At 46.4% G+C, this 23,070-nt stretch overlaps 1 protein-coding gene across 1 annotated transcript in view; it reads left to right on the forward strand.

Moving 5' to 3' along the window:
* Positions 1-22,853: 22,853 nt before the first annotated feature.
* Positions 22,854-23,070, forward strand: part of adam22 (ADAM metallopeptidase domain 22) — a gene marked incomplete at both ends in the record, with an annotated part of 172,867 nt that continues 172,650 nt past the window's right edge. The window contains 1 exon segment of the mRNA XM_083761268.1: positions 22,854-22,865. Coding sequence (XP_083617394.1) covers positions 22,854-22,865 — 12 coding nt within the window.

Below are 23,070 nucleotides of genomic sequence, written 5' to 3' on the forward strand. Positions count from 1 at the left end.
ATTTTCTTCTCCGCAGAAATAGCTGATCTACAAGCTTGCAACGTGTCACAAAGTGACGCGTTGATCAGCTATTTCCACTATTAATATTCTTATTTTTAGCATCAAATTATTAAATATCTGTCAGTCATTTCTTTGTATGCACTCACACATCGCCTAAGATCAAGGCTGGGTCTGTCACTCACACATCGCCTAAGATCAAGGCTGGGTCTGTCACTCACACATCGCCTAAGATCAAGGCTGGGTCTGTCACTCACACATCGCCTAAGATCAAGGCTGGGTCTGTCACTCACACATCGCCTAAGATCAAGGCTGGGTCTGTCACTCACACATCGTCTAAGATCAAGGCTGGGTCTGTCACACACACACGTTCTACAACAGGTCGTTTCGAGGAAGCAATCTGATTGGTTGAAACGGCTTCTAGCCGTGGATCAAACCAGCACCACTCACCACCTAATCAAAACAAAGAATTTAGCTGCTCTGTTCCCCCAGAGCGCTATCAAACTCCGGTGGCTAGGCTAGCTAGTTTATTGGGACATTTGTGGTCGTAGTGACTACATCTGTCGATTTTTCTTAGTTTTAAGGGTAACTGTTGTATAATTGCAATATTACACGAGAGGGTGTGGTTTAACGTGATTATTGCCACTTCAGTGATGCTTGCGGAACTCGACTACGTCTCGTTCCTGACCGCATCACTGTCGTGGCAATAATCACGTTAAACCACACCCTCTCGTTAAACCACACCCTCTCGTTAAACCACACCCTCTCGTTAAACCACACCCTCTCTGTAAACCACACCCTCTCGTTAAACCACACCCTCTCGTTAAACCACACCCTCTCTGTAAACCACACCCTCTTGTTAAACCACACCCTCTCGTTAAACCACACCCTCTCGTTAAACCACACCCTCTCGTTAAACCACACCCTCTCGTTAAACCACACCCTCTCGTTAAACCACACCCTCTCGTTAAACCTCACCCTCTCGTTAAACCACACCCTCTCGTTAAACCACACCCTCTCGTTAAACCACACCCTCTCGTTAAACCACACCCTCTCTGTAAACCACACCCTCTCGTTAAACCACACCCTCTCTGTAAACCACACCCTCTCTGTAAACCACGCCCTCTCTGTAAACCACACCCTCTCGTTAGACCACACCCTCTCGTTAAACCAAACCCTCTCGTTAACCACACCATCCCTTTAAACCACGCCCTCTCATTAAACCACACCCTCTCTGTAAACCACACCCTCTCGTTAAACCACACCCTCTCGTTAAACCACACCCTCTCGTTAAACCACACCCTCTCTGTAAACCACACCCTCTCGTTAAACCACACCCTCTCGTTAAACCACACCCTCTCTGTAAACCACACCCTCTTGTTAAACCACACCCTCTCGTTAAACCACACCCTCTCGTTAAACCACACCCTCTCGTTAAACCACACCCTCTCGTTAAACCACACCCTCTCGTTAAACCACACCCTCTCGTTAAACCACACCCTCTCGTTAAACCACACCCTCTCGTTAAACCACACCCTCTCGTTAAACCACACCCTCTCGTTAAACCACACCCTCTCTGTAAACCACACCCTCTCGTTAAACCACACCCTCTCTGTAAACCACACCCTCTTGTTAAACCACACCCTCTCGTTAAACCACACCCTCTCTGTAAACCACGCCCTCTCTGTAAACCACGCCCTCTCTGTAAACCACACCCTCTCGTTAAACCACACCCTCTCTGTAAACCACACCCTCTCGTTAAACCACACCCTCTCGTTAAACCACACCCTCTCTGTAAACCACACCCTCTCGTTAAACCTCACCCTCTCTGTAAACCACGCCCTCTCTGTAAACCACACCCTCTCGTTAGACCACACCCTCTCGTTAAACCAAACCCTCTCGTTAACCACACCATCCCTTTAAACCACGCCCTCTCATTAAACCACACCCTCTCTGTAAACCACACCCTCTCGTTAAACCACACCCTCTCGTTAAACCACACCCTCTCGTTAAACCACACCCTCTCGTTAAACCACACCCACCACACCCTCCCGTTAAACCACACCCTCTCGTTAGACCACACCCTCTCGTTAAACCACACCCTCTTGTTAAACCACGCCCTCTCGTTAAACCACGCCCTCTCTGTAAAACACACCCTCTCGTTAAACCACACCCTCTCGTTAAACCACACCCTCTCGTTAAACCACACCCTCTCGTTAAACCACACCCTCTCTGTAAACCACGCCCTCTCGTTAAACCACGCCCTCTCTGTAAAACACACCCTCTCGTTAAACCACACCCTCTCGTTAAACCACACCCTCTCGTTAAACCACACCCTCTCTGTAAACCACACCCTCTCGTTAAACCACACCCTCTCTGTAAACCACACCCTCTCTGTAAACCACACCCTCTCGTTAGACCACACCCTCTCGTTAACCACACCATCCCTTTAAACCACGCCCTCTCATTAAACCACACCCTCTCTGTAAACCACACCCTCTCGTTAAACCACACCCTCTCGTTAAACCACACCCTCTCGTTAAACCACACCCTCTCGTTAAACCACACCCTCTCGTTAAACCACACCCTCTCGTTAAACCACACCCTCTCGTTAAACCACATCCACTCGTTAAACCACACCCTCTCGTTAAACCACACCCTCTCGTTAAACCACACCCTCTCGTTAAACCACACCCTCTCGTTAAACCTCACCCTCTCGTTAAACAACACCCTCTCTGTAAACCACACCCTCTCGTTAAACCACAACCCCTCTGTAAACCACACCCTCTCATTAAACCACACCCTCTCGTTAAACCACACCCTCTCGTTAAACCACACCCTCTCGTTAAACCACACCCTCTCGTTAAACCACACCCTCTCGTTAAACCTCACCCTCTCGTTAAACCTCACCCTCTCGTTAAACCACACCCTCTCGTTAAACCTCACCCTCTGGTGTAATGTTGCTTAATTAAACGTGTAATGGTTGTGACACGCAGGCTGTTCCTGTCGGCCACGCTGACCCCACGACCTCTGCTGAACCCACGACCTCTGCTGACCCCACGAAGTATGAGGTCAACTCAGGAACCTCGACTCACGTCCACACTCACCCCACCAGGTACAGTACAGTAGTACAGTACAGTACAGTACAGTACAGTACAGTACAGTACAGTACAGTACAGTACAGTACAGTACAGTACAGTACAGTACAGTAGACAGTAGACAGTACAGTACAGTAGACAGTACAGTACAGTAGACAGTACAGTACAGTACAGTACAGTAGACAGTACAGTACAGTAGACAGGACAGGACAGTACAGTACAGTAGACAGTACAGTAGACAGTACAGTACAGTACAGTACAGTACAGTACAGTACAGTACAGTACAGTACAGTAGACAGGACAGTACAGTACAGTAGACAGTACAGTAGACAGTACAGTACAGTACAGTACAGTACAGTACAGTACAGTAGACAGTACAGGACAGTACAGTACAGTACAGTAGTACAGTAGACAGTACAGTACAGTACAGTACAGTACAGTACAGTAGACAGTACAGTAGACAGTACAGTACAGTAGACAGTACAGTACAGTACAGTACAGTACAGTACAGTGCAGTACAGTAGACAGTACAGTACAGTAGTACAGTAGACAGTACAGTACAGTACAGTACAGTACAGTACAGTACAGTACAGTAGACAGTACAGTAGACAGTACAGTACAGTAGACAGTACAGTACAGTACAGTACAGTACAGTAGACAGTACAGTACAGTACAGTACAGTAGACTCCTTACGCGTTTTCTTCCCGGCGAAGTGCGAGGCGCTCAACTTCTCTCTCCATGTGTTGGTGTTGCCGTCAGGTCACACGACAGCTTCCTGGTCCCTGCTCCACCAGACCTCCATCTGGTCTCTGCTCCACCAGACCTCCATCTGGTCTCTGCTCCACCAGACCTCCATCTGGTCTCTGCTCCACCAGACCTCCATCTGGTCTCTGCTCCACCAGACCTCCATCTGGTCTCTGCTCCACCAGACCTCCATCTGGTCTCTGCTCCACCAGACCTCCATCTGGTCTCTGCTCCACCAGACCTCCACCTGGTCTCTGCTCCACCAGACCTCCATCTGGTCTCTGCTCCACCAGACCTCCATCTGGTCTCTGCTCCACCAGACCTCCATCTGGTCTCTGCTCCACCAGACCTCCATCTGGTCTCTGCTCCACCAGACCTCCATCTGGTCTCTGCTCCACCAGACCTCCATCTGGTCTCTGCTCCACCAGACCTCCATCTGGTCTCTGCTCCACCAGACCTCCACCTGGTCTCTGCTCCACCAGACCTCCATCTGGTCTCTGCTCCACCAGACCTCCATCTGGTCTCTGCTCCACCAGACCTCCATCTGGTCTCTGCTCCACCAGACCTCCATCTGGTCTCTGCTCCACCAGACCTCCACCTGGTCTCTGCTCCACCAGACCTCCATCTGGTCTCTGCTCCACCAGACCTCCACCTGGTCTCTGCTCCACCAGACCTCCATCTGGTCTCTGCTCCACCAGACCTCCACCACCTGGTCTCTGCTCCACCAGACCTCCATCTGGTCTCTGCTCCACCAGACCTCCATCTGGTCTCTGCTCCACCAGACCACTATCTGGTCCCTTCTCCACCAGACCTCCATCTGGTCTCTGCTCCACCAGACCACCATCTGGTCTCTGCTCCAACAGACCTCCATCTGGTCTCTGCTCCACCAGAACTCCATCTGGTCTCTGCTCCACCAGACCTCCATCTGGTCTCTGCTCCACCAGACCTCCATCTGGTCTCTGCTCCACCAGACCTCCATCTGGTCTCTGCTCCACCAGACCTCCATCTGGTCTCTGCTCCACCAGACCTCCATCTGGTCTCTGCTCCACCAGACCTCCAGCTGGTCTCTGCTCCACCAGACCTCCATCTGGTCTCTGCTCCACCAGACCTCCATCTGGTCTCTGCTCCACCAGACCTCCATCTGGTCTCTGCTCCACCAGACCTCCATCTGGTCTCTGCTCCACCAGACCTCCACCTGGTCTCTGCTCCACCAGACCTCCATCTGGTCTCTGCTCCACCAGACCTCCATCTGGTCTCTGCTCCACCAGACCACCATCTGGTCCCTTCTCCACCAGACCTCCATCTGGTCTCTGCTCCACCAGACCACCATCTGGTCTCTGCTCCACCAGACCTCCATCTGGTCTCTGCTCCACCAGACCACCATCTGGTCCCTGCTCCACCAGACCTCCATCTGGTCTCTGCTCCACCAGACCTCCATCTGGTACCTGCTCCACCAGACCTCCATCTGGTCTCTGCTCCACCAGACCGCTCCGGCCGCGGTGAGGCTGACCCCAACAACAACAACGACGACGACCCCTCCGACAGATCGTACCTGAGACGCAGACCGGCACCCCCGCCGCCGCGCAAACGCCCCCACCCCCGCCACCGAGCGAGGGTGGCGACGAGAACGTCCCGACAAACGGTACCCTCCGTTACGGTCGAGAGCTTGACCGCCGACTCTTCTGCCGTCCTCCCCGAGGGGGGGAGGGTCCCCGTCCCCGTCGACCCCCCCCGATGCCGTCGCCTTTGTCGCAGAGCCAGCGGCGCTGCGGACGAGGAGGGGAACCCGAACCCGGCCGGCAGCGTTCCCTTCAACTCCCCCGTCCTTCGGTCCAGCGCGCGCCGCGCAGCGGTCGGAGAGGGAGGGGGAGGGGCCGGGGGGGCCGGTGGGGGGGGGGGCCCTGCGAGGGGGGCGGTACGCAGCGTACGGAAGTTACGGAGGAAAGTCCGGCTTCACGATCGCAAGAGACGGAAAATGGAAGACGTCCCCGAGGGAGGTCTGGACGTCCCCGGGGCTGTCCTCACGCTGTGGCATCTCTTCCAGTCCAACGAGGACCACGACACCGACCTCCCGTTCCACGGCTTTGAGGACTAGAACCCTGGTTCACAAACCTCTTCATGTCAGTTTGACCTGCGTTAGTCTACGGTCCCCCCAGTTTGACCTGCGTTAGTCTACAGACCCCCCAGTTTGACCTGCATTAGTCTACAGACCCCCCAGTTTGACCTGCGTTAGTCTACGGTCCCCCCAGTTTGACCTGCGTTAGTCTACAGACCCCCCAGTTTGACCTGCATTAGTCTACAGACCCCCCAGTTTGACCTGCATTAGTCTACGGACCCCCAGTTTGACCTGCATTAGTCTACAGACCCCCAGTTTGACCTGCAGTAGTCTACGGACCCCCAGTTTGACCTGCATTAGTCTACAGACCCCCAGTTTGACCTGCATTAGTCTACAGACCCCCAGTTTGACCTGCAGTAGTCTACGGACCCCCAGTTTGACCTGCATTAGTCTACAGACCCCCAGTTTGACCTGCAGTAGTCTACAGACCCCCAGTTTGACCTGCATTAGTCTACAGACCCCCAGTTTGACCTGCATTAGTCTACGGACCCCCAGTTTGACCTGCATTAGTCTACAGACCCCCCAGTTTGACCTGCATTAGTCTACGGACCCCCCAGTTTGACCTGCATTAGTCTACGGACCCCCAGTTTGACCTGCATTAGTCTACAGACCCCCAGTTTGACCTGCAGTAGTCTACGGACCCCCAGTTTGACCTGTGTTAGTCTACGGACCCCCAGTTTGACCTGCATTAGTCTACGGACCCCCAGTTTGACCTGCAATAGTCTACAGACCCCCAGTTTGACATGCATTAGTCTACGGACCCCCAGTTTGACCTGCATTAGTCTACGGACCCCCAGTTTGACCTGCATTAGTCTACGGACCCCCAGTTTGACCTGCATTAGTCTACAGACCCCCAGTTTGACCTGCGTTAGTCTACGGACCCCCAGTTTGACCTGCATTAGTCTACAGACCCCCAGTTTGACCTGCGTTAGTCTACGGACCCCCAGTTTGACCTGCATTAGTCTACAGACCCCCAGTTTGACCTGCATTAGTCTACGGTAGGGCTGGGGCGGTATGGGATTTTTATTACCGCGGTTATTGCCGGCCCCCATACCGCCGGTATGGCGGTTATTACCGGGGGGGAGAATAATAAGAGGGCTAATAAAAGTTACAGGTATGGTGTGTGCGATATTAATTGTGAGATTACCATAATGACGGTAATCATTAAAGGACCACTTTTGAACCTATCTTCATATAATAGGTCCTCACTAATAGTCATGATAAAATGGCACGTTTCTTTCTACTCGGTCTGTGTCACATAGGAGGCCTAATCTAATTGAATACCCCTGCCATAAAGCATTACACTTGTTTACAAGAGGGTCCACCATTTTCAATTCATAATATCATTTTGTACACTATGCACTTCTATAAAACCAAAAACAGGAAATCATCATAAAGGAGGTAAAAAGGGGTAAAACGTATACAGTGAGGGGGGGAAAGGGGTGGGTGGAGTCAAGGGATTTACATCTTAATGACAGTTTGTAGGGCGTTCCACATTTTTGTGGCATAGGAGTGAAATTAATTTAGGTGGACCCTCTTGTAAACAAGTGTCCACTCACAGTTAACAGTCTTTGTATTGAGTTGTGCTTGAAATGTAGTGTAATTCTGCAAACTGTTAATAAATATTTTAATCAATCAATCAATCAATCAATCAATCAATCCTTGTTTGTGCCGAATCTGGGTTGCACATGGTTTTTTGAACTCCCTCTGGTGTTGTTGTGTTGCTGGCATGATTAGACTGACTGAGCGTCACTGTTTATTATGATACACTTTTCATTTCATAAAAAAAAAAAAAAACCTTTTTTTTTTCTTTTTTTTTTTAACCGCGGTAATGAACCCGATACCGCGGTATGCGTTACATACCGGCGGTATGGCGGTATTGCGGTATTGCAGTTATTGCACCCAGCCCTAGTCTACGGACCCATTTAGTGGCATTTCTATCTCTGGGACCCCCAATTTATATTGTGAAATCACTGTTAGTATAACTCTGGGACTGTACAAATGGAACCAAATGGACCCGTTAGGGTGCATTTGGTTCCATTTGTACAGTCTCAGAGTTACAGACCCATTTGGTTACAAAATATAATTTAGCTGGGGACCCCCTGGAACTCCCTCAGGTACCCCTGGTGTGTGTGTGTGTGTGTGTGTGTGTGTGTGTGTGTGTGTGTGTGTGTGTGTGTGTGTGTGTGTGTGTGTGTGTGTGTGTGTGTGTGTGTGTGTGTGTGTGTGTGTGTGTTAGTCGATCTGTAAGCTGTGACTCCGTCACAAGACGGAGGAAGAATGAATAAAATCCACTTCAAAGCGCTCCAGTCGACGTCGTGTCGACTCCCAGCAGAACCGAGAGAGACGTTAAGGGGATTTCAACCCTTCATTACGTTAAGGGGATTTCAACCCTTCAGTACGTTAAGGGGATTTCAACCCTTCATTACCGTTAAGGGGATTTCAACCCTTCATTACGTTAAGGGGATTTCAACCCTTCATTACGTTAAGGGGATTTCAACCCTTCATTACGTTAAGGGGATTTCAACCCTTCAGTACGTTAAGGGGATTTCAACCCTTCATTACGTTAAGGGGATTTCAACCCTTCATTACGTTAAGGGGATTTCAACCCTTCATTACGTTAAGGGGATTTCAACCCTTCATTACGTTAAGGGGATTTCAACCCTTCATTACGTTAAGGGGATTTAAACCCTTCATTACGTTAAGGGGATTTCAACCCTTCATTACGTTAAGGGGATTTCAACCCTTCATTACGTTAAGGGGATTTCAACCCTTCATTACGTTAAGGGGATTTCAACCCTTCATTACCGTTAAGGGGATTTCAACCCTTCATTACGTTAAGGGGATTTCAACCCTTCATTACGTTAAGGGGATTTCAACCCTTCATTACGTTAAGGGGATTTCAACCCTTCATTACGTTAAGGGGATTTCAACCCTTCATTACGTTAAGGGGATTTCAACCCTTCATTACCGTTAAGGGGATTTCAACCCTTCATTACGTTAAGGGGATTTCAACCCTTCATTACGTTAAGGGGATTTCAACCCTTCATTACGTTAAGGGGATTTCAACCCTTCATTACGTTAAGGGGATTTCAACCCTTCATTACGTTAAGGGGATTTCAACCCTTCATTACGTTAAGGGGATTTCAACCCTTCAGTACGTTAAGGGGATTTCAACCCTTCATTACGTTAAGGGGATTTCAACCCTTCATTACGTTAAGGGGATTTCAACCCTTCAGTACGTTAAGGGGATTTCAACCCTTCATTACGTTAAGGGGATTTCAACCCTTCATTACGTTAAGGGGATTTCAACCCTTCATTACGTTAAGGGGATTTCAACCCTTCATTACGTTAAGGGGATTTCAACCCTTCATTACGTTAAGGGGATTTCAACCCTTCAGTACGTTAAGGGGATTTAAACCCTTCATTACGTTAAGGGGATTTCAACCCTTCAGTACGTTAAGGGGATTTCAACCCTTCATTACGTTAAGGGGATTTCAACCCTTCATTACGTTAAGGGGATTTCAACCCTTCATTACGTTAAGGGGATTTCAACCCTTCATTACGTTAAGGGGATTTCAACCCTTCAGTACGTTAAGGGGATTTCAACCCTTCATTACGTTAAGGGGATTTCAACCCTTCATTACGTTAAGGGGATTTCAACCCTTCATTACGTTAAGGGGATTTCAACCCTTCAGTACGTTAAGGGGATTTCAACCCTTCATTACGTTAAGGGGATTTCAACCCTTCATTACGTTAAGGGGATTTCAACCCTTCATTACGTTAAGGGGATTTAAACCCTTCAGTACGTTAAGGGGATTTCAACCCTTCATTACGTTAAGGGGATTTCAACCCTTCATTACGTTAAGGGGATTTCAACCCTTCAGTACGTTAAGGGGATTTCAACCCTTCATTACGTTAAGGGGATTTCAACCCTTCAGTACGTTAAGGGGATTTCAACCCTTCATTACGTTAAGGGGATTTCAACCCTTCATTACGTTAAGGGGATTTCAACCCTTCATTACGTTAAGGGGATTTCAACCCTTCAGTACGTTAAGGGGATTTAAACCCTTCATTACGTTAAGGGGATTTCAACCCTTCAGTACGTTAAGGGGATTTAAACCCTTCATTACCGTTAAGGGGATTTCAACCCTTCATTACGTTAAGGGGATTTCAACCCTTCATTACGTTAAGGGGATTTCAACCCTTCATTACGTTAAGGGGATTTCAACCCTTCATTACGTTAAGGGGATTTCAACCCTTCATTACGTTAAGGGGATTTCAACCCTTCAGTACGTTAAGGGGATTTCAACCCTTCATTACGTTAAGGGGATTTCAACCCTTCATTACGTTAAGGGGATTTCAACCCTTCATTACGTTAAGGGGATTTAAACCCTTCAGTACGTTAAGGGGATTTCAACCCTTCATTACGTTAAGGGGATTTCAACCCTTCATTACGTTAAGGGGATTTCAACCCTTCAGTACGTTAAGGGGATTTCAACCCTTCATTACGTTAAGGGGATTTCAACCCTTCAGTACGTTAAGGGGATTTCAACCCTTCATTACGTTAAGGGGATTTCAACCCTTCATTACGTTAAGGGGATTTCAACCCTTCATTACGTTAAGGGGATTTCAACCCTTCAGTACGTTAAGGGGATTTAAACCCTTCATTACGTTAAGGGGATTTCAACCCTTCAGTACGTTAAGGGGATTTAAACCCTTCATTACCGTTAAGGGGATTTCAACCCTTCATTACGTTAAGGGGATTTCAACCCTTCATTACGTTAAGGGGATTTCAACCCTTCATTACGTTAAGGGGATTTCAACCCTTCATTACGTTAAGGGGATTTCAACCCTTCATTACGTTAAGGGGATTTCAACCCTTCATTACGTTAAGGGGATTTCAACCCTTCATTACGTTAAGGGGATTTCAACCCTTCATTACGTTAAGGGGATTTCAACCCTTCATTACCGTTAAGGGGATTTCAACCCTTCAGTACGTTAAGGGGATTTAAACCCTTCATTACGTTAAGGGGATTTCAACCCTTCATTACGTTAAGGGGATTTCAACCCTTCATTACGTTAAGGGGATTTCAACCCTTCATTACGTTAAGGGGATTTCAACCCTTCATTACGTTAAGGGGATTTCAACCCTTCATTACGTTAAGGGGATTTCAACCCTTCATTACGTTAAGGGGATTTCAACCCTTCATTACGTTAAGGGGATTTCAACCCTTCATTACGTTAAGGGGATTTCAACCCTTCATTACGTTAAGGGGATTTCAACCCTTCATTACGTTAAGGGGATTTCAACCCTTCATTACGTTAAGGGGATTTCAACCCTTCATTACGTTAAGGGGATTTCAACCCTTCATTACCGTTAAGGGGATTTCAACCCTTCATTACCGTTAAGGGGATTTCAACCCTTCATTACCATTAAGGGGATTTCAACCCTTCATTACCGTTAAGGGGATTTCAACCCTTCATTACCGTTAAGGGGATTTCAACCCTTCAGTACGTTAAGGGGATTTCAACCCTTCATTACCGTTAAGGGGATTTCAACCCTTCATTACGTTAAGGGGATTTCAACCCTTCATTACCGTTAAGGGGATTTCAACCCTTCATTACCGTTAAGGGGATTTCAACCCTTCATTACCGTTAAGGGGATTTCAACCCTTCAGTACGTTAAGGGGATTTCAACCCTTCATTACCGTTAAGGGGATTTCAACCCTTCATTACGTTAAGGGGATTTCAACCCTTCATTACGTTAAGGGGATTTCAACCCTTCATTACGTTAAGGGGATTTCAACCCTTCATTACGTTAAGGGGATTTCAACCCTTCATTACGTTAAGGGGATTTCAACCCTTCATTACGTTAAGGGGATTTCAACCCTTCATTACGTTAAGGGGATTTAAACCCTTCAGTACGTTAAGGGGATTTCAACCCTTCATTACGTTAAGGGGATTTCAACCCTTCATTACGTTAAGGGGATTTCAACCCTTCAGTACGTTAAGGGGATTTCAACCCTTCATTACGTTAAGGGGATTTCAACCCTTCAGTACGTTAAGGGGATTTCAACCCTTCATTACGTTAAGGGGATTTCAACCCTTCATTACGTTAAGGGGATTTCAACCCTTCATTACGTTAAGGGGATTTCAACCCTTCAGTACGTTAAGGGGATTTAAACCCTTCATTACGTTAAGGGGATTTCAACCCTTCAGTACGTTAAGGGGATTTAAACCCTTCATTACCGTTAAGGGGATTTCAACCCTTCATTACGTTAAGGGGATTTCAACCCTTCATTACGTTAAGGGGATTTCAACCCTTCATTACGTTAAGGGGATTTCAACCCTTCATTACGTTAAGGGGATTTCAACCCTTCATTACGTTAAGGGGATTTCAACCCTTCATTACGTTAAGGGGATTTCAACCCTTCATTACGTTAAGGGGATTTCAACCCTTCATTACGTTAAGGGGATTTCAACCCTTCATTACGTTAAGGGGATTTCAACCCTTCATTACCGTTAAGGGGATTTCAACCCTTCAGTACGTTAAGGGGATTTAAACCCTTCATTACGTTAAGGGGATTTCAACCCTTCATTACGTTAAGGGGATTTCAACCCTTCATTACGTTAAGGGGATTTCAACCCTTCATTACGTTAAGGGGATTTCAACCCTTCATTACGTTAAGGGGATTTCAACCCTTCATTACGTTAAGGGGATTTCAACCCTTCATTACGTTAAGGGGATTTCAACCCTTCATTACGTTAAGGGGATTTCAACCCTTCATTACGTTAAGGGGATTTCAACCCTTCATTACGTTAAGGGGATTTCAACCCTTCATTACCGTTAAGGGGATTTCAACCCTTCATTACGTTAAGGGGATTTCAACCCTTCATTACCGTTAAGGGGATTTCAACCCTTCAGTACGTTAAGGGGATTTCAACCCTTCATTACCGTTAAGGGGATTTCAACCCTTCATTACGTTAAGGGGATTTCAACCCTTCATTACGTTAAGGGGATTTCAACCCTTCATTACGTTAAGGGGATTTCAACCCTTCATTACGTTAAGGGGATTTCAACCCTTCATTACGTTAAGGGGATTTCAACCCTTCATTACGTTAAGGGGATTTCAACCCTTCATTACGTTAAGGGGATTTAAACCCTTCATTACGTTAAGGGGATTTCAACCCTTCAGTACGTTAAGGGGATTTCAACCCTTCATTACGTTAAGGGGATTTCAACCCTTCAGTACGTTAAGGGGATTTCAATCCTTCAGTACGTTAAGGGGATTTCAACCCTTCATTACGTTAAGGGGATTTCAACCCTTCAGTACGTTAAGGGGATTTCAATCCTTCAGTACGTTAAGGGGATTTCAACCCTTCAGTACGTTAAGGGGATTTCAACCCTTCATTACGTTAAGGGGATTTCAACCCTTCATTACGTTAAGGGGATTTCAACCCTTCATTACGTTAAGGGGATTTCAACCCTTCATTACGTTAAGGGGATTTCAACCCTTCATTACGTTAAGGGGATTTCAACCCTTCATTACGTTAAGGGGATTTCAACCCTTCATTACGTTAAGGGGATTTCAACCCTTCATTACCGTTAAGGGGATTTCAACCCTTCATTACGTTAAGGGGATTTCAACCCTTCATTACCGTTAAGGGGATTTCAACCCTTCAGTACGTTAAGGGGATTTCAACCCTTCATTACCGTTAAGGGGATTTCAACCCTTCATTACGTTAAGGGGATTTCAACCCTTCATTACGTTAAGGGGATTTCAACCCTTCATTACGTTAAGGGGATTTCAACCCTTCATTACGTTAAGGGGATTTCAACCCTTCATTACGTTAAGGGGATTTCAACCCTTCATTACGTTAAGGGGATTTCAACCCTTCATTACGTTAAGGGGATTTAAACCCTTCAGTACGTTAAGGGGATTTCAACCCTTCATTACGTTAAGGGGATTTCAACCCTTCATTACGTTAAGGGGATTTCAACCCTTCAGTACGTTAAGGGGATTTCAACCCTTCATTACGTTAAGGGGATTTCAACCCTTCAGTACGTTAAGGGGATTTCAACCCTTCATTACGTTAAGGGGATTTCAACCCTTCATTACGTTAAGGGGATTTCAACCCTTCATTACGTTAAGGGGATTTCAACCCTTCAGTACGTTAAGGGGATTTAAACCCTTCATTACGTTAAGGGGATTTCAACCCTTCAGTACGTTAAGGGGATTTAAACCCTTCATTACCGTTAAGGGGATTTCAACCCTTCATTACGTTAAGGGGATTTCAACCCTTCATTACGTTAAGGGGATTTCAACCCTTCATTACGTTAAGGGGATTTCAACCCTTCATTACGTTAAGGGGATTTCAACCCTTCATTACGTTAAGGGGATTTCAACCCTTCATTACGTTAAGGGGATTTCAACCCTTCATTACGTTAAGGGGATTTCAACCCTTCATTACGTTAAGGGGATTTCAACCCTTCATTACGTTAAGGGGATTTCAACCCTTCATTACCGTTAAGGGGATTTCAACCCTTCAGTACGTTAAGGGGATTTAAACCCTTCATTACGTTAAGGGGATTTCAACCCTTCATTACGTTAAGGGGATTTCAACCCTTCATTACGTTAAGGGGATTTCAACCCTTCATTACGTTAAGGGGATTTCAACCCTTCATTACGTTAAGGGGATTTCAACCCTTCATTACGTTAAGGGGATTTCAACCCTTCATTACGTTAAGGGGATTTCAACCCTTCATTACGTTAAGGGGATTTCAACCCTTCATTACGTTAAGGGGATTTCAACCCTTCATTACGTTAAGGGGATTTCAACCCTTCATTACGTTAAGGGGATTTCAACCCTTCATTACGTTAAGGGGATTTCAACCCTTCATTACCGTTAAGGGGATTTCAACCCTTCATTACGTTAAGGGGATTTCAACCCTTCATTACCGTTAAGGGGATTTCAACCCTTCATTACCGTTAAGGGGATTTCAACCCTTCATTACCGTTAAGGGGATTTCAACCCTTCAGTACGTTAAGGGGATTTCAACCCTTCATTACCGTTAAGGGGATTTCAACCCTTCATTACGTTAAGGGGATTTCAACCCTTCATTACGTTAAGGGGATTTCAACCCTTCATTACGTTAAGGGGATTTCAACCCTTCATTACGTTAAGGGGATTTCAACCCTTCATTACGTTAAGGGGATTTCAACCCTTCATTACGTTAAGGGGATTTCAACCCTTCAGTACGTTAAGGGGATTTCAACCCTTCATTACGTTAAGGGGATTTCAACCCTTCATTACGTTAAGGGGATTTCAACCCTTCATTACGTTAAGGGGATTTCAACCCTTCATTACGTTAAGGGGATTTCAACCCTTCATTACGTTAAGGGGATTTCAACCCTTCATTACGTTAAGGGGATTTCAACCCTTCATTACGTTAAGGGGATTTCAACCCTTCAGTACGTTAAGGGGATTTCAACCCTTCAGTACGTTAAGGGGATTTCAACCCTTCATTACGTTAAGGGGATTTCAACCCTTCATTACGTTAAGGGGATTTCAACCCTTCATTACGTTAAGGGGATTTCAACCCTTCAGTACGTTAAGGGGATTTCAACCCTTCATTACGTTAAGGGGATTTCAACCCTTCAGTACGTTAAGGGGATTTCAATCCTTCAGTACGTTAAGGGGATTTCAACCCTTCATTACGTTAAGGGGATTTCAACCCTTCAGTACGTTAAGGGGATTTCAATCCTTCAGTACGTTAAGGGGATTTCAACCCTTCAGTACGTTAAGGGGATTTCAACCCTTCATTACGTTAAGGGGATTTCAACCCTTCATTACCGTTAAGGGGATTTCAACCCTTCAGTACGTTAAGGGGATTTCAACCCTTCATTACGTTAAGGGGATTTCAACCCTTCATTACGTTAAGGGGATTTCAACCCTTCATTACGTTAAGGGGATTTCAACCCTTCATTACGTTAAGGGGATTTCAACCCTTCATTACGTTAAGGGGATTTAAACCCTTCATTACGTTAAGGGGATTTCAACCCTTCATTACGTTAAGGGGATTTCAACCCTTCATTACGTTAAGGGGATTTCAACCCTTCATTACGTTAAGGGGATTTCAACCCTTCATTACGTTAAGGGGATTTCAACCCTTCATTACGTTAAGGGGATTTCAACCCTTCAGTACGTTAAGGGGATTTCAACCCTTCATTACGTTAAGGGGATTTCAACCCTTCATTACGTTAAGGGGATTTAAACCCTTCAGTACGTTAAGGGGATTTCAACCCTTCATTACGTTAAGGGGATTTCAACCCTTCATTACGTTAAGGGGATTTCAACCCTTCAGTACGTTAAGGGGATTTCAACCCTTCATTACGTTAAGGGGATTTCAACCCTTCATTACGTTAAGGGGATTTCAACCCTTCAGTACGTTAAGGGGATTTCAACCCTTCATTACGTTAAGGGGATTTCAACCCTTCAGTACGTTAAGGGGATTTCAACCCTTCATTACGTTAAGGGGATTTCAACCCTTCATTACGTTAAGGGGATTTCAACCCTTCATTACGTTAAGGGGATTTCAACCCTTCATTACGTTAAGGGGATTTCAACCCTTCATTACCGTTAAGGGGATTTCAACCCTTCATTACGTTAAGGGGATTTCAACCCTTCATTACGTTAAGGGGATTTCAACCCTTCATTACGTTAAGGGGATTTAAACCCTTCATTACGTTAAGGGGATTTCAACCCTTCATTACGTTAAGGGGATTTCAACCCTTCATTACGTTAAGGGGATTTCAACCCTTCAGTACGTTAAGGGGATTTCAACCCTTCATTACGTTAAGGGGATTTCAACCCTTCAGTACGTTAAGGGGATTTCAACCCTTCATTTCACTGGACAACGTTTGTTGTTTGCTGTGACTTTTATTTCCGTTTAGTTTTTCTCTGTAACCTCTTTTTTTTTGGTTGTCTAGAACGTTCAAAGGCTTTTCAAATGTGACATTAAAAATCTTAAAAAAAAAAAACGTATACATTGTGTTGATTACAATTTAGGCATTTATCAGACGCTCTTAATCCAGAGCGACTTACATTAAGCAAGAACAAAAAAAGCATGGGAATAGATCACATAAAAACATTTATCAAGAAACATGCGTAAGCTAAGAAAGTAACAGTGGAATATCTATATAATGAAGCTATACATCTATACTACAAGTAAGACGCGCAAACGCGGGAAGCGAACGCAGCTCGTGTGTGTGTGGTTGTGTGTGTGTACACGTGTGTGTGTGTGTGTGTGTGTGTGTGTGTGTGTGTGTGTGTGTGTGTGTGTGTGTGTGTGTGTGTGTGCTACAGCTGCGCCCTGTGTGTGTGTGTGTGTGTGCTACAGCTGCGCCCTCTGGTGGCGGGCGGGTGGTGTAACAGCGGGACAGACACACAGACACACACACACACACAGACATTCAGCCCTTGCTGTCATAGTAAGTGGCTCACTGCGTTCGCAACTATGCTATACATATGTACTATGGCGTGCTATGACTATATACAATGCAATTATAGTGCTGTCTACATAACATGCTATAAGTCTGTATCAAATGCTATCTAAGTCTACAGAAATGCTATCTAAGGGGGTGGGGTAAGTGCTATGGGCCATGATGGAGTCTGAAAAGGTGGGTTTTCAGACTACGGCGGAAGATTGGGAGTGATGCTGCAGTTCTGACAATGGGAAGTGCATTCCACAGTTTTGGAGCCAGAAGGGAGAAGAGTTTGGGATGTGTGGAGCGTTGTCCCGGCGTTTTTAGTGAGGGTACTTCCAGCTTCCCTGCGTTGGCTGATCTGAGTGCGCGGGAGGGTTTGTAGGGTTCGATCATACTTGCAAGATATGGGGGAGCCATACCTTTGGTTGCTTTGAATGCCAGCATCAGAGTTTTGTATTCTGTGCGGGCAGCGACCGGGAGCCAGTGGAGGGAGCGGAGCAGGGGGGAGACATGTGAGAATTTTGGCTGGTTGAAGACCAAGCGAGCTGCGGCATTTTGGATCAGCTGGAGAGGCTTAAGTGCACATGCTGGTAGGCCAGTAAGGAGGGAGTTACAATAGTCGAGTTTTGACAAGACTGTTGTCTGTTGATGAATGTTATATAATGATAATAATAAGCTTTATTTATATAGCACCTTTCATACAGGGTTGCAGTTCAAAGTGCTTCACAGGCAGGGCATGCATACAAATGCTTTACAGTTAGGTCATAATTTATAGGTTAAATCAAACACAATACAAGACAAGACAGTGAATGTGCATGAAGTCAGACATTGAGATAAAAATAGGCATGAGAAGGTCCAGCATTTAAGATATTTGTTAAGAGAAAACAAATTATGATAATAAAATACACGATGGGAAGCCTCAATGAAGTGCTAAGGCAGGGCGGAGAAGGCTAATCTGAAGAGGTGTGTTTTTGTGTTTGAATATGTTGGTGGAGTTAGTTGGTGGAGTTAGTTGGCCTCTCTGATTTCCTAAGGAATTGTATTTCCATAATGTTGGTGCATAAAAAGAGAATGCTCTCCTATTTTCTTTGGTGGTTTATTTTTTTTCCTTTTGTGGTTAAGTAGTAAACCTGCTGTTGAGGATCTTAGTGTTCTGGATGGAGTGTATGATGGTAAGAAGTCTTTTATGTATGCAGGGCCTTGGCTGTTGAGTGCTTTGTAAACTATAAGTAGTACCTTAACATCTATTCTCTGGGAGCCGGTGGAGGGCGTGTAATGGTGTGATGTGTTCTCTATTCTTTGTCTTCGTTAATAATCTAGCAGCAGAGTTTTGTTGTCTGTCTGTGGCCATTTTTGGTAATCCTGTGAATCGAGCGTTGCATTCATCTAGGCCGCTTTAGTAAAACGTCTGGGTTTCCGATTGGTCAACGACACCATGACGCCATCGCGTCAGTATATGTGTACAGCAACGTACTCTACGTGCCCAGGAAGTTTGAAGTGTTTACGTTCATCCTACGGGGAGTTATTGGCGAAAAACTGACTTTTCTCAAAAGGCGTAAACTTTTACACCTGGAGTATATGTGTGCTACAATTATTTTCTTTGGTGTTGGTGAATAAAAATCCACATGGATGTCTTCATGCTTATGTTCTTCATTAGTTTGCATCGTGTTTAGACGGAATTCACGTTCATTCTGGTCTGTAAGCAACGCCAAAGAAAACTTGCAAAAGTGGGCCATTTGTAACATGTTACAAATGGTCCGCTTTCCATTCAATACCATTATATGTAATTTTCACATATTTGACATATTGGCCAATATTATATGTTCAGTCAAGTCACTGTCTTCATTACTGAGTGTATTCTAAATTAGTTTAGGGTTGTATAACATTGTACAACTCAATCAATCAAACGTTTGTTTAATCAATGTATTTTCCCATTGAACTGACTCAAACGCCCAAACTGGTACACCCGATACTATTTAATATTTCCCTTATTTAATATATTTTCTTATCACATCCATGGTATGAAAACAATGTTAAGGAGTTGCTTCAATGAAATATAATTGCTTTAAGCTGAAAACGATATGTTTAATGGTGTTTTTTAGCGTTGTTACATTTATCATGCATGCCGTTACAATTAATCCGATATGCGCAGCAAATGTAACACTGGAACAGCGTCCACGTTCGGTTTTAATAACTCCCGACCTGTTTTATAAAAAAAATAACTTGAAGTGGTTTATGGTAGCAGACATGTGTAGGTCCGTTGCCTGAAAATATTACATGTGTAGATAAACGGATCTCTGAGTAAAAAAATGAAACGTGCAAAATGTTACATCCTTGGCGGCTCTCCCCTACTCGATGTCGATGTAAAGGTTGATTTGATGTAACCCCCCCACCTCCCCTTCATTGTCATTAAATGACATTTAATGTTTGTGTTGCCACAAATTTACATCATATTTGAGGCACAATAATTGACCTAATTTCTCCTTTCATTGACGATGGCAAAATATTGAGACGTGTGAAGACAAAAGCTGTATAATAGGAGGGGCTAGCACCCCTCAAAGCTGTATATAGGAGGGGCTAGCACCCCTCAAAGCTGTATATAGGAGGGGCTAGCACCCCTCAAAGCTGTATATAGGAGGGGCTAGCACCCCTCAAAGCTGTATAATAGGAGGGGCTAGCCCCCTCAAAGCTGTATATAGGAGTGGCTAGCCCCCTCAAAGCTGTATATAGGAGGGGCTAACACCCCTCAAAGCTGTATATAGGAGGGGCTAGCCCCCTCAAAGCTATATATAGGAGGGGCTAGCACCCCTCAAAGCTGTATATAGGAGGGGCTATAGCGCCCTCAAAGCTGTATATAGGAGGGGCTAGCCCCCCTCAAAGCTGTATATAGGAGGGGCTAGCCCCCTCAAAGCTGTATATAGGAGGGGCTAGCCCCCTCAAAGCTGTATATAGGAGGGGCTATAGCACCCCTCAAAGCTGTATATAGGAGGGGCTAGCCCCCTCAAAGCTGTATATAGGAGGGGCTAGCACCCCTCAAAGCTGTATATAGGAGGGGCTAGCCCCCTCAAAGCTGTAGATAGGAGGGGCTAGCCCCCTCAAAGCTGTATATAGGAGGGGCTAGCACCCCTCAAAGCTGTATATAGGAGGGGCTAGCCCCCTCAAAGCTGTAGATAGGAGGGGCTAGCACCCCTCAAAGCTGTATATAGGAGGGGCTAGCCCCCTCAAAGCTGTATATAGGAGGGGCTAGCCCCCTCAAAGCTGTGTATAGGAGGGGCTAGCACCCTCAAAGCTGTATATAGGAGGGGCTAGCACCCCTCAAAGCTGTATATAGGAGGGGCTAGCACCCCTCAAAGCTGTATATAGGAGGGGCTAGCACCCCTCAAAGCTGTATATAGGAGGGGCTAGCCCCCTCAAAGCTGTGTATAGGAGGGGCTAGCACCCCTCAAAGCTGTATAATAGGAGGGGCTAGCACCCCTCAAAGCTGTATATAGGAGGGGCTAGCACCCCTCAAAGCTGTATATAGGAGGGGCTAGCCCCCTCAAAGCTGTATATAGGAGGCGCTAGCGCCCTCAAAGCTGTATATAGAGCGTCGAGAGACCCGGAAAATAAATCCCCGTTCATTTTCCTCATAGACTTTTCAGAAAGTATTTATTTAAAGACGTTTATACGCCGTACGGACAAAGACAACTCTTGTCGTGACAAATCATGACGACAAACGGAATGTTTCGGGCCAAACAAAGATTTAGAAAGTAGAAAAGAAATGGCAGGTTACAACACTTTTGTTGTTGTTTTCCTTCATTGTAATTATTTGTTTGGTCCAAAATATTGTGTGTGTTGTCATGATTTGTCACGACAAGAGTTGGCTTCGTACGACGCTTAAATAAATACGTTTTGAAATGTCTATGAGGAAAAATGCACTGGGATCCCAGGGGGTCCCCGTGCGCTGTGCTCTGAGACAGTAGGTTCCCAGGGGGTCCCCGGACCCCCCCAGGGCCCCTTCAGTGAGAAAGTGACATTCACTTCATGGTCCCTATATCCTAAAGCATGTAAAACGTGTGCGTGTGTCTGTCAAAGCTAATTGTTTAGGCTATCATTTCTTCTCCCCTCCTCTCCTCTCCTCCCCTATCTCCTCTTCCCTCCCCCCTCTCCTATCCTATCCCCTCCCCATCCGCTCCTCTCCTCTCCTCTCCCCTCCCCCATCTTCTCCTCTCTCCAATCCTCTCCCCTCCTCTCCTCTCCTCTCCTCTCCTCTCCTCTCCTCTCCTCTCCTCTCCTCTCCTCTCCTCTCCTCTCCTCTCCTCTCCTCTCCTCTCCTCTCCTCTCCCCCCTCTCCTATCCTATCCCCTCCCATCCGCTCCTCTCCTCTCCTCTCCCCTCCCCCATCTTCTCCTCTCCTCTCCTCCCCTATCTCCTCTTCCCTCCCCCATCTCCTCTCCTCTCCTCTCCTCTCCTCTCCTCTCCTCTCCTCTCCTCTCCTCTCCTCTCCTCTCCTCTCCTCTCCTCTCCTCTCCTCTCCTCTCCTCTCCTCTCCTCTCCTCTCCTCTCCTCTCCTCTCCTCTCCTCTCCTCTCCTCTCCTCTCCCCCCTCTCCTATCCTATCCCCTCCCCATCCGCTCCTCTCCTCTCCTCTCCCCTCCCCCATCTTCTCCTCTCCTCTCCTCCCCTATCTCCTCTTCCCTCCCCCATCTCCTCTCCTCTCCTCTCCTCTCCTCTCCTCTCCTCTCCTCTCCTCTCCCCTCCCCTCCCCTCCCCTCCCCTCCCCTCCCCTCCCCTCTCCTCTCCTCTCCTCTCCTCTCCTCTCCTCGCCTACTCTCGGGTGGCCGCCAGGGGGCGTGAGAGAGACAGACTGCACTAAAAACAACGAAGCGTCTCCTACGCGTCATCATCCAATCAGATCTCTGCTCCAAAACACACACACACACACACACACACACACACACACACACACACACACACACACACACACACACACACACACACACACACACACACACACACACACACACACACACACACACACACAGAGAGAGAGAGAGAGGAGGAGAGGGGAGAGAGACCTATAGAAGCTAACAGAGAGAGAGCGAGGAACAGGAGAGAGAGAGAGCGCGACAGAGAGGTAGAGATATATAGAGAGAGGGAGGAAGGAGAGAAAGGTAGAGAGGTATAGACAGAGAGCGAGAGAGAGAGCTAGACAGACAGAGAGACCGAGAGGAGAGAGAGGGAGGAGAGAGGTAGACAGACATAGAGAGAGAGAGGTAGAGAGAGGGAGGGAGGAGACCGGACCCCTGCTGTTAGGCCTTTGGAAGGAATACCGCATTGTTTTCGATCTCGGGTCCTCCTCGTCGGGCCGGGAAGGAGAACCACGGAACCGTATCATCACAACAACAACAATAAGAACACCAACACCATGGTGCTGACGGTGAGGAGATGGATGTACCTTATGTCCATATATGGAGTGATGCGAATGGGCCGGCCGAGCAGCGCAGAGTACGAGCCACCGCGGAAAGGTAGACAACAACAGTAGGCCTATAATAATATATCTATCTATCTATCTATCTATCTATCTATCTATCTATCTATCTATCTATCTATCTATCTATCTATCTATCTATCTATCTATCTAT

Source organism: Protomyctophum parallelum (genome assembly GCF_964188405.1).
Source record: "Protomyctophum parallelum genome assembly, chromosome: 3".
NCBI classification, from domain to species: domain Eukaryota; kingdom Metazoa; phylum Chordata; class Actinopteri; order Myctophiformes; family Myctophidae; genus Protomyctophum; species Protomyctophum parallelum.